The sequence below is a fragment of the Barbus barbus genome (genome assembly GCF_936440315.1).
Source record: "Barbus barbus genome assembly, chromosome: 29".
Taxonomy (NCBI): Eukaryota; Metazoa; Chordata; class Actinopteri; order Cypriniformes; family Cyprinidae; genus Barbus; species Barbus barbus.
The window spans coordinates 15632779-15645801 of record NC_136757.1 but is presented as its reverse complement, the minus strand read 5'-3'; the positions used below and the strand labels follow the sequence as shown (position 1 = coordinate 15645801).

The 13023-nt window shown below is 38.7% G+C and overlaps 2 protein-coding genes across 2 annotated transcripts; one reads left to right on the top strand and one right to left on the bottom strand.

The window, feature by feature from the left end:
* Positions 1-1783: 1783 nt before the first annotated feature.
* LOC306849005 (putative ATP-dependent RNA helicase DDX20) lies at positions 1784-8522 on the bottom strand. The gene is made up of 11 exons (XM_079383830.1): positions 8217-8522; positions 7930-8024; positions 7587-7755; positions 6707-6830; positions 6476-6618; positions 6244-6382; positions 6008-6066; positions 5052-5134; positions 4852-4957; positions 4396-4497; positions 1784-2974 (listed from the first exon to the last, which is right to left on the bottom strand). The coding sequence occupies exons 1-11, from the start codon at positions 8407-8409 to the stop codon at positions 1884-1886; spliced, it is 2304 nt and encodes a 767-aa protein (XP_079239956.1). The 5' UTR covers positions 8410-8522; the 3' UTR covers positions 1784-1883.
* A 705-nt stretch (positions 8523-9227) lies between these two features.
* On the top strand, positions 9228-12602 carry LOC306849890 (PAK4-inhibitor INKA2-like; the record flags this gene model as incomplete). Its single annotated transcript, XM_079385265.1, has 2 exons — positions 9228-9293; positions 11673-12602. The coding sequence occupies 2 exons, from the start codon at positions 9228-9230 to the stop codon at positions 12600-12602; spliced, it is 996 nt and encodes a 331-aa protein (XP_079241391.1).
* Positions 12603-13023: the final 421 nt, after the last annotated feature.

The following is a 13023-nucleotide window of genomic DNA, read 5'->3' as shown; positions in this document are numbered from 1 at the left end:
GGATATCCCCACTTTTCACAAAAACAAGTGTGTGTGTCCACAAAAAATAAGGGTCAGTTTTTTTAAAATTAAGATTTGTACATCATCTGAAAGTAATTATATAAATATAATTATTTGTGGCATGAAATAAAAATCGATCATTTTGACCCATACAATGTATTGTTGGCTATTGCAACAAATATACCTGTGCGACTTATGACTGGTTTTGTGGTCCAGGGTAAATGAATGTGGGAAATTTAACTTTTAGTATAGGCCTATCAGTTATTTTAAAAGGTTTTATTTATTTTCTAAGTAAACAACTAACAAAAAAACAGACAAACAAATAAGTAGGCCTAAGCAAATAAAAAAGTCACAAAAGTATTTTGTCATGAGATAATTAAGAAATTCTCACTTGTTTCTGTCTGAAGTCCTCGCACATGTTCAGCACGAGGATGATAAACAGCGGAGCCCAGAACACAGTGGCTGAGATGATGCCTCTTCTTGCCCAGCTCGCGGGCCGCTGGGGTCAGAAAACACACTGCACCAGCGATGCGCTGATTCCCTGCACTTTTCAACAGATCTCCAACAGATGCGCTGTGGGATTACTGCGGGAGTGCGGCTGCTGAAGACGCCTCGTGGTCTAGGAAGCAACTAGGAAGGTGCTTTCCAAAGTAAGGTCTAAACTGAACACCTGTGTCAGTGATTTTGTTGGTATGCTGTCTCACAACGGAAAAGATGCGGAAATAATAAATGATTATCAGTATCAGAGACAAACCCCAGACGGGAAACAGCACGTAGGCCTACACATCAGAGGGGTCAGTGCGTGACCCTGGCGCTTTCTGTAAATGCTGGCACATCACGTAACAGGAACAGTGGAGGCGCTATAGGGTGTGGCTTGACGGTGCTATCCCCATCAGAAACTTGTTTAGCCTCAGCACAGCCCCCCCAAGGATTTCCAAATGATTTTCCTCTTTTTTAACTCTCGATGTCACTCTCATTAACACTGAAAAATAAACAGTAAAAACCTTTAAAAAGTGCCTAATATGTGGCCTATAAACAAATGATATTATGGGGAGGGGTCAAGCAACTCAAGAAAGCAACGTGCAAAGCAAGACGGTGAAAGTGAAAGAAAAAAAAAAAGATGGCTAATGCTACATTAATGGCGCATATTCAACTAGAGACTAATCTACTTTAACATATGCTGATAACAGTATATAACTGTCTTAAATTATTTCCTTATTTATTTTGTGGCTCGTAGCTATAGTGAAAAACATGAGAAGAAACGTATTTCGCGTTAAACAGGTTGTTTTTTAAATCAGTGCCTGAAATAAAGCTGCTCTGAAAAAAAATAGGCCAACCTTGGTCAAGTTATTCTTTCAAACATTTATTATACATAATTTTATCAATATATAACATACTGTATATAATTATCATTACTGAAATTATGGGCTTCCATAATTGACCAATCATTGTCAAGCATTCCAGAGAGCCATGTAGCCTACTAATCATGGCTAAACAGCTCAAAACTCCTTGTCTTTTCGTGAACTGGTCACCTAGCCTTTATTCTTGTTATTATTCCGTTGATTTGGAGAGCACCGATTTATTTCTGCTAATCAGTGCCATTATCCAGCAGGATGTTCAGATTAGTGGGCGTGGTTTCTCTGATTGCGGCTAAAAACCCTGAAGGTTTTGTTTCCTTATGAGATGTTTGTGAAAATGTTCATTATGTTCTCATAATGATAGTTTCAAATATTTTAATAAAACTGCAGTTAGCTGTAACAAAATATTTCAAATGATTGCACATAACATTTTAAGAATTATTTTTATTAGAGAACACATACACAGTGCAAATGAGATCATTACAAAGCTCACATGTCATATGAAGTCATATGCTTGGCAACTTTTTAGTGCTTCATCATTTCTTTCATGTAGACAGAATTCATATAAAACGCAGTCATCCAGTTATAGGGTGAATGGTGATAATATGAATTGTAATATTCAACCCAGGCTCTGTATGAACTCCAATAATCCTGCCCGGCCACTTCCTCTTCCAGATCATCAGTCTCTCTTTTTCTCCCCTTCTGTCCTGCCGAGGTGGTCTTCCTGCTGGATTTAGAGGCCAGCCGGTGTTTCTGGGGAAGGCTGTGGTGGTTAGCAGGATTCTGGCATTGACTAGGCCTTTGCTCGTTTCTGCTAGTCTGTTGTGATACTCTGGCTGAAGGTAAAGAGGATTCATTCAATGCTGAGACTCTTTTGTCTGGAAGAGCAGGTGTGTGATGAGAAGACCGAGCAGGGACAGAAGAGCTTGATTCAGTCTCCACCTCGGACTCTGAAGAAGAATCATCAGATGACACAGAAAGAGTCTTCTGCTCAGAGGACAACTCTGAAACCTCCTGTGGTGGAGGAAGATCTTGATGGGAGTGCGATTCTTCTAGAGCATATGATTTATAAGCCTTATTATCATCCTCATCATCATCATCATCATGGCCGTTATGCAGTCCATTAACTGCATCTCGACTCCTGTTGAATCCATCATATTGGCGAATGATTTCGACAGATCTTCCCAGACCTTCTGTTATGAAATTCTCATAATCCGCCACAGCCTCATTGAAAGTCATAGCTTTTCGTGCATGCAATTTAAAAGACGGTAGTGGAGGAATTCTGGGAAGGGTGTCATTCTGTTCTTTTTGAGTAGGAGTCGAGTCATGTTGGAGGTTTGTAGTAGACTGTATTGGTTTTTGCTTCCCAGGTTTCGGTGAGTGCTTTTTAACCTTGGTTTCAGCTCCACTGTAGGATGTATCACCTGTTGTCCTTTCTGGGATGACCGCAGAGATGTGAGGCTCTCTGGAGGGTTTCAATGTCGGCTTTTCAGATTTAGCTTGTTTCTTCTTCTCTGGTTTGGGAATGTCAGGAATTTTATGAGTGGGTTTTGAAGGCGGTTCAGTTATCACATCCCAGTCACAAGCCTCTTCCATGATCCCTGCAGGGATTGGATCTGTAACACAAGGCAAGGAAACATGCTTAACAGCCTTCATGCCAAGTTAAAGGAACATTCCAGGTTCATATCCATTTTTACAGCCATTTTAGGGTTCACAGTATTGTGTTGCCAGGCAACAAAGTTAACTTCAGAGGAAAAGTCCCCTCGAGGCAAGGATATACTTCTTTTTCTGGACGTCCGGAAACATTCCTGATGACGAAAATTAAAATCACAAGGACAGTGCGCAGACCGCCGCAGAACACAGCCAAAGTATACTTTTTGCAAAGAAAATATTTGTATTATCTCGCCAACGTATTGAGTTCATCTGAGAAACTTCGCTTGCAAAAGCACTGAAACAAAGTTTTTCCTCCCACCTCATATTATTTCAATCAAAAAGGGGAACAAAGGTTCACACTTTTTTTAAAATATAAATTTGGAAATACTTACATTTCATTTTTTTAAAGGGGTCATTGGATGCAAAATTCACTTTTACATGCTGTTTGAACTGAAATGTGTGTTGGCAGTATGTGTACACAACCACCCTATAATGATAAAAATCCACCCAGTGTTTTTTTTTATTATTATTATTTAATCCCCAAATAACCCCTTTCTCAGATAAAGCCATTCACAGATTCTTGGCTGTGTGATGTCACACTGGCCAAGGCCCCTCCCATGATTGTTGACTGACACTGACATTTTAGCACAAACCCGCCCTGAGTGAGCTGTCAACAGTCAGCCTTTGTTTCACCGCCAGAGCAGATGTAGACAAGAATGTCTCCTAAGCGATTAAGGTGTTCTGTTGTTGAAAGTAATAATGAACATAGCAGTCCTCATTTACTCCTGACATCTGAGCCACTGAAGATGCAGTGGATTACTTTAGTTTTTTAAGGAAATGTGCCTCCCAATCTACCTAAATGCTTTATGCTCGCGCAAATCATTTGTGTTCCAGCTTTACCTACAGAAAAAGTGAGTATAGTTTTTTTTTATGAATATTTGCATACCACCTTTCCTAATAATACGCTTGTTAGCAAGTTCTGCGACGAATGCGGCTTAAGTTAACAGTCTAGAGAACTGGCCATCTAGAGAGGGGCGGGGTGAGCAGAGTTTATTAGCATTTAAATGGACATGCACCGAAATGGGTCACTGTGAAAGTAAAAAGGGTGTTGTTTTACACTACCTTTGAGAAAATGTTTTAACCAATGTTATAGACTATTCGTTAAGGCCCTAAAGAATCATATCCACTAGGCAGCTAATGACCCCTTTAATTTATATTTGTATTATATTTTAGTGACTCTACAGACTGGCCCTACTCACTTCCATTGTGGGGCATCAATGTTTCCTAAATTTTTGCTTTTATTTTGTCACCATTATGCCACAAATGCTGTCAATTGAGTTTAACTGGCACAGAACCTGGAATATTCTTTGACTTTCAGAAGTACCTGGTAAATGAGTGAGATTCAGAGAACATTTCTGAGCAATGGCCATCATTTTGTTCTCCTCCTCTCCATAGCAACAGTAGGTCACAGCAACCCCCAGAGTGCCTGAAACACAACAGAGGTCACAGTTAGAGGAACGACACTGCTGATCGTATCCATTTAAAGATTTCTAATTAGAATGAAGATTAAATTCGTCCACAACAACATCACGCTCAAGTTCCAATTATGAATTCTGATTTTGGAGTGCTGCGGTCATTAAAAAGCTCTTGATGAGTTTGTGTTTAGCAGCTAATGATGAAACTGTTTGCTGTAGTAGCCCTTTCAGACTCTGACCTTGTCTCAGAGCAGATGATCTCTGATTAAGCACTCATGTAAATGCCCAAGACACACATTAATTAAAACCACAGAGTAGAGGCTTCACATATATTGGTGCTTTAATTGTTCTATAATTGGACAAACCAAATCGTCCAGCACGACCAATACGGTGCATGTAAGTCTCCCAGTCCTGAGGAACATCCAGATTAATCACCAAGTTCACCTTCTCAGCATCGATACCACGTGAGGTCTGTGGAAGAGAGATTTATAACAAATTAAATGTTGTTTGGGTATTAAACGTTGGGTATTTTCCAGTGTAGGTGTTATAATAGGTTGAGCCTCACCAGATCAGTGGATATTAAAACTCGACACTGATACTGTTTCAGCTTCCACATCGCCTCTAACCTCTGATCCTGACTTAAACCACCTACATACAAAACACACATCAAGGGGTTTTAACATAACCATTAATAATGGCTTTCATACATTTTGGGCCTTCATTTACATGCCCACATTCTAAATGATATCATTCTTATCAAAAAACCTAGTGAGCTGCTAACAGGTGCTGCATTGTAAGGCATTATATGCACACATTCAGTATCAAAAGGTAGATATATATCTTTCATGATAAGATGCCTTCGGCATTGCATATATCCTTAATGGAGAAGGCCACTCTAGACTGCAATGCAAGGAGTTGTGAAATGTTATAAATGTATAAATCTTAATTTGATTAAATTATGAAAAGTTTTTTTTTTTCCTCTAAAATTTTAATGGTACTTGAGTTAAAAGTTAACCTTTTTAAAAACATATCTTGATGTTGCAGGGGGTTTTTTTATGTTCTGTGTGAATGGCCCTTATGTAATCTATTATTAATTTGTTGTAGTATTCGTATTTTGTATGGACAGAATTTTAAGAAAAGCCTTAAAATCCTTTGTAATCTTATTTTTGAAGAAAACATTTTTTTAAATGAAAAAAACCTAATGACCTTTCATGAACTTAAATTATATCACTGAGATCAGTTACAATCATACATTTAATACTCCTTCGTTCACTTGAGATCAAACCCACAGAATCAAACCACTGACATTTTAAAAAGTTTCAAAAGTATGATGCAACAAAGCACTAATTGGAAAAAGGATTTGTAAACGTTTCTGAGTGATATAAAGCAGTGTTTTTAATATGCTCATCATTACAAATCATTTACTTGCCATTAGAAAGCTGCCATAAAGTAAAAGTCTGTTTAATATAGAGCAAGGCCATGATTCACTAAGTTTTAAAAGAGACCCAAGGTGAAGCTCACCTGAGATGCAGACTGCAGGCAAACCTTTAGAAGAGAGGATATCAGCCAGGTGCTGAGCCCTGCAGAACAACAGCTCAACTCAGTCTTTCATTACTTTCAATAAAGATCACAATTCTTTTGTTAATAAAAGTCTTCGAATAATAATGACCGGTGCTATAACAGTATGTTACTCTTATTGCACAAATCAGCATGTTTTCAGAATAATTGAAGTAATTGAAAGGTGTGTCAGCTCTTGCCTTGTATGGAGGTTTGAGAATACCAGCGCTTGGTTAAATGGGATTTTACTGAAGAGTTCAAGGAGACTCTGAACCTTCTCCTCAAAGACTTTATGAGCTAATGAATGAGACGGCACGATTTTATAGTATTGCTTCAGCCCTGGAGGAGAGAATATATTATTTTAATTAAGATTTGAAAGGGTATTCACATAGAAGAAATACATCAACGAATCAGACGAGACTGCAGACTGACCAAGGAGTCCAGGGTCTGTTGGGTTCAGTCGCACAAACGTCGGCTCTCTCATGTATCTTGACAGATATTGTGCTAAAGATTCTGGGTAGGTGGCAGAGAGGGCCACCATTTGTTTGTTTGCTGGTAAAGAAGAGAAGATCCAGCTAAGACAGACAGGGAGAAGTTAACTCAAACCTGCTGAATTAGAATACAGAACAGTCTCTGTATAAAAACCTCTACTTCAGCTCTTACTTGATCTGCTCCTGAAAGCTGCTGCTGCTGTCCTCCTCCAGCAGCTTATCAGCCTCATCCAAAACAAACAAGCGAATGGAGGATGTAGTCAGGACTCCCATCTCAATTAGCTGCTTAATACGACCTATAAATACAACAAAACTTCATCAGCACTGCCTAACAAAATAAAAACTAATATACTATAATACTATATAAACACTATTCCAGACAATTTCCTAATTAGATGAGCTAAACCTCACACTTGACATTTTTACAGCGTGTAACAAAAATGCTAAAACAAGTATTTTTTGGTAAAATACTTATTTATATATATATATGCTCAAAGTCATAATGAAATGGAAGTAGCAACATATTTTCTTCAATATACTGATGTCCAAATGAACCAAAATATTAAAAAAGGAAAGAATTTTTTAAAAAATTAGGGCAGAACTTGGTTCAATCCATCAGTGTTGACTGGATGGTGGCAGATCTGAATGTAAGCTTGCAGGTGATCATAAGAAAGACGAGGAGTTTAAGCAGACTAAATGATTAGAAAGTACAGCTTATGTCACTTCACTTTTACTGGAAGACTGAATCAAGACCAGAGCAAATTAGCAACCAATTGTTCAGTTTGGGGTGGGACTATACAGACCGACCAATGGCAGAGTGGAGGAGTGTTCAGTGAAAAAAAAATATTTTTTCACTTCCAGTTGGTGATGATAATAGCACAAAAACACACACATCAACTTTAAATACATAGTAATAAGGCCAGAAGATTATCAAGCCTACACATGAAGACAGACATCTAAACATTTAATGTCAGCAAATTTACACTAAATCACCATCATAAATGTAATCCATCTAACATATCGGTCTAAAAAGAATTTCAACTAGCTCATACCTGGTGAACCAATGGCAATGTGGCATTTCTTAAGATTAAGTTTGTCTTGACTGACAGGTCGGCCACCAATGAACACATGGCACTCCAAGCCCTCCATAGCACTGCCTATTGCCATGACAACAGCATGAATCTGCACCGCTATCTCCCGAGTGGGGGCCAAAACCAGCACCTGATGGGACAAGAGAAGGGCATATTATTGTCAAACAGGCACACTTCTCGTGTTTCGGGTGCTTATATTTAACATCAAAAGATAGAGGAGTCTTTCAAACGTTGATAGTTCCTTTATTCCGTTTTACTGTAAAACATTACGTTACATTCTGTTGCAATTTGGAAAAGGTAATACCTGTGTGGTTGTGTTTTCCAATATAAGGGTGTCCAAAGCGATGGTGGTAAACACACAGGTTTTTCCTGTGCCAGACTTGGCCTGAACAATGAGATCTGGACAGAAGAAAACGTTAATAAACAACATTATTTTCGTGTAAAGGAGCATGAAATACAGGCACAATGTTTTCATCGATGCACTATATTTTTGAATGTCACAGTACACTTCTGACATTAAAGAGCAGTCCGTTTTAGTATGTAATTAATGTCAAGAATAGCTTGTTTTTGTACTGTTTTCGGGTCTCGTACCTAGTCCACATCTTCCCAGCGGGATTGCCTTCAGCTGGATGGGGGACGGTCTCTGAAAGCCAGAGGCAGATAAACCCTCAAGCACAGGTTTTGAGAGGAGTAACGAGCTGAACTCGACACCCCCGTTAATCAAAACATCTTCTGTCCGGGTTCTGGGTTGCAACTCATGCGCTGCTTTCCCGGATGCCGCCATATTTGTTTTTGCAACGAAGTTCAGTTCTTCGACGCTGAAATGAGTCGCGCAGTGAATCACGTCGCCCTCTTGCGCACAGAAACAGAAACGCCGCTTGAAATATCAGCAACATCCTGCAGAGAGCGACAAACACACGTGGTTGGCATAAGCAAGCGATGAAATTTAAATAGAATCTGCAAACATAAAAAAAATACGTTTGACTTAAGTAGGGTTGAAATTAAAGCAATCTTTGAATACCACGTCTAATACATTCCCTGCCACAAACGGTAATTACAAGTCATCTGAAAGTTTCTCCCAGCAAGTTAAAAGACTTTAACATTTGATGCTTTTTGAGGACATCAAGCCCCTGGAATTCAATTCTATATTATTACTTAAGTTTGTAAATAGGCCCTTCCCCCTTCTAATGTCCAATCAGAGCGAATCTTAAAATCGGAGTTAAAGCTGTAGCTCTATTGTTATGTATGAAGCCTCCATTCATATGAACTGAGCACTGGTGTGAAAGCATGACCCGTGTTGTTGACCACCAGTCGTTAGCAAATCCTCTTCAGGAACTTTCCCCTCTACATGACACCACATACACTTCAGTGGCTTCCTCGCCTGTAATGTCATCTGAATATGTAATCAGCCGCAGTGTGTCAGAGGCGAGAGAGATTAGAGGAATATTATATTAGCAAACATCGCTGGTCATACCTCACGACTGACCTCAACACACCGAGGCGGAAGAAACCAAAGAGCTCAGCGGATAGCGACATCAAAAGGAACTAAGTTTTTAATGAATCAACCTGCGTTCAATATTTTAATTGTGTAATTCAGCAGCTATGGAGGAAGACCAAACGGATCTCGGTCACATGGAGAGCAACCTTCGGCGTCTAAAACATGAACTGGTGAGATTTTCCTGCTCTTTTCCCTCTCTTTTCATCTACTTTTACAGGACAGGTGTTTTTATCGCAAGAATCTTCTCAGATATGTCAGGGAATAATTAGTATGACTCTGCATTATAATGTTGTTTTCAAAAACAGTTGTATGCACCTTTCTCTGCTAAGTGTGTTGATGTTTGTCCAGCTGTTGTCCGCCCGGTGCTGGAGAAAAGGTGCAACCTGATTGGCAGAGGTATTTTGAAAAGGAGGCCGCTGATTGGCCGGTACTTGCCCTTCTGTAATGTTTTAAAATTTAATGCAGCTTGTGATCAGATTAAAAGACATTTACTGATCTATAAAAGAGAACATTAAAATGTATCAATTTTGGGCCAAAAATTATTCAGACACTTTGACCTGACCATGTTTTGCTTAAGTGTTTGTCTTTAATTGCTAATGTGACTTTTTTACACCACAGAGCACAAACTGATCAAAATTAAGCATTGTTTGGTAATTGGTTGACCTAAATTAGTGTTATCTAATTATGTACTTAAATTTAACAGCTGATAGCTATTCAACCTAATTCATAACATACCTTTCTATCAAAGTTATGACATTATCCAGATGAATTTGTTCTGACACAGTTTAACTCTGAGTTCTTGTCATATTTTATTACTGTTTTCTAAACTATAGCAAAAAAAAAAAAGTGTGGTAATGTGAGAAATATTGAAGGTGTCTGAATAAATGTTCTTTTGGCTATACAGATCAGTGAACACATCTGCAATAAACCCTGATAACAGAAAAATGTTCTTTCTTTATATTTAAATAACCTTTATTTGTATGGTTGAAACTGAAAATGAATGAGCGAGAGAAAAGAGGTGCTGCCAAATGAGGAAACAGGATGTTACTCACTGCATCAATCACTTGTTGGTGGGGTCAGTGATGTCTGATTAATACAGCTGTCCGTCTGGGCACATCCCACCGGAAACTGACACAGGAGAAGTCAGTGACATTACAAAATGAGAAATAGGACCTACCCCTGAATCTGATGAAACGGTGAACATGTTATAACTGGCAAACAGGGCGAATTATAAGCTAAGTTATATAGTGATTAGTTGTAACAATTTGCCTCTTTAAACTTTAAAAACTGAATTCTCATAGTAAAAGTGATTTTTATGATGACAATATGGCTCTACTGCCTACATAAGCAGCCAATATAACATCCTTTTGAATATCCAATTCGGACTGAATGGAATGTTTCAGGTCAAATACAAGTTAAGCTCTACGTTTCCCTTGTGACCAATCCAGTAAAATACATGCCTCAGCTGTTCGCCCATGAATCACAGTTTAGTCATTTCACCCATGCCTTGAGCTCCTACACCCATGAGCTCCTACATCTCCCATCATGCCTTGAGAGACAACACTACTATAGAAAAGCATCAGTGGTGTGCTGCTGTGCTCAGACTAGCTGGTGATCGATCACACTTGTAAGGGAGAGAAGGAACAGAAAACAGCGAGTGAGACGAGGGAAGGAAAGACAAAAGAAGGTAAGACGACAGTGGTTTTGCTCAGTAAGAGAAGAAAAAGGGCATTTTTGTAGTGTATAGAGATGGAATTTACTTGAATGTATTCAATTTAATAAATACAACAAGCAAATATTCCATACAGTATGGGATATCTAAAATTTATATAAACATTTTGGCTCATAACTGTATAAAGACACGCATTATGCTTTTCTGTCTAGACCATGTTAACATAAAAAAAAAAAACTTGTAACAACTTATTTTACAATTTGTAGGTATGCTTACAACTTAATATATTCATAATTGTCAAAAAAAAACATTAATAAACATGCAATAAAACATGATCCCTCAGAAATAATTATAATATGCTGGTTTAATGCTCAAACATTTTTTATTATTTTTTTTAAATGTTGAAAAAAGTTGTGCAGCTCAATGTTGTGTAAACTTGAGGATTATTTGGTAAATGGATCAAAAGGACAGCATTTATTTGAAATTTTTATACTAACATGAAAGTCTAAATTGTCACTCTTGATCAATGTAATGCATCCTTGCTCAATAAAAGTAGTTTTTGTTGGGGTTTTATCTCACTGACCGCAGTTTTTTAACAGTAGTTTCAAAGGAAAATCATGGCTTAATCCTCCTAGTAAGCAATTCACTGGAGGCTGTGACAAGGACAAAAACATCTGCATTCTCTTCAGCAGATGCTGAGCCAGGTTTCTGTGATGACACACTGGGCAGAAAATGCAGACTGTTTGGTGTAATATTGATTTGTGATAATTACTGTGAAGTGAGTTTGAGATAAGTGTTATTGATCAATCACAACAGATTTCACTGATAATTGCTTCACTATGTCATAGTAATTGCTCTCTTGCCTTTCCCATTATAGGATTCTTTGTGGCAGTCCGATGAGGGTCTCCAAGCTCAGATGAATTCTGTGACCGGCGCTCTCCAGGAGCTCAAACTCTTGCAGGTCCAGACTGCACTGGAGGAGCTGGAGTTCTCCAGTAAAACGAGCAAGGCCTCTTCATACACTCGCACAATGCTCGATCAGATAAACTACAGTTCAAAAATAACCCAACTGAACCGAACACGGAATCCAGAAGAAATTCTTTCACAAGAATGTTTCAAGACTGAGCTTACAATGGAATCGTCTTTGTTCCTCACTAGTTCTCCAGCAGAGAACCACCGAATCCCCAGGGTACCCGAACCCAGGATGGTTTACGGAGGAAGTCTTAGCACTTCTTCCTCATTTTCCTCTCAGGAAGACACAACCGACAACAATTTCTCCTCGTATGACATTGACGACTCCACTGATTGGACAGCCTCATTGATGAACCACAGTAGAAACAGACAGCCATTGGTATTGGGCGACAATGTTTTTGCTGATTTGGTCGGGAACTGGCTGGACCTGCCTGATGTTGGAGGCCAGACAGCAGGTGAGGAGCACAATGACTCGAGTCTTAAAGATGCACTTTCAGAGTCATCATCTAGCAGTCACTCTCAAGATCTCTCTAGGAAACTCTCACTAACAGCTAGCATCTTCAAACGGGTCCTACGCCGTGTTCGGCCACGGCACCAGCAAGAAAGTGAAAGAATGGATGTCCGTAAACAACCAAAGATCACATGCAAAAAGCCGAAATCAGATGTCAGGAAGCCATTCTGGGTAAGAACAAGAGGAATGAAAAAGAAAATCACACACACCCAACAAGAGGGCGTGGCTTATCAGGGTCCAGAGGGTTTGATAGACAGAGGATGGGTGGAGATTGTAGAGAAGCATCCATCTGTGTTTGATTACAGCTCAGCTGTGTTGGTCTGATATAATTCTATATGGAAGACACTGTTACAAATATTGTTAGCAATTGTTAGACATAATTAGTGGACTTCATGATCAAAATTGTTGTAATGTGATGCTGCCCTTAAGTGCACCTGGTCAGCCATTCATTGCAACATCTCATATTCAAGTCGAAAACAGAATATGGAAGTAGTCTAAACAAAAGAATTATATTCAGAGCTACAAACATAAATAAATCTGAATTCAGACCGATGAAAAACAATTTCTATCACTTCATCATGGTATCACAACTAAATGTGAAGCAAACTGTAAAAGTTATGCAATGAACACCATTCACTACAGATTGCGATGTTGAGGTATTATTGTTCTTCATCGAGTAGCACTCCAGAATTATTGATAAAGGTAAACATTTCTGGAATGCATTTTTGTATGTTTTTTGTTATGT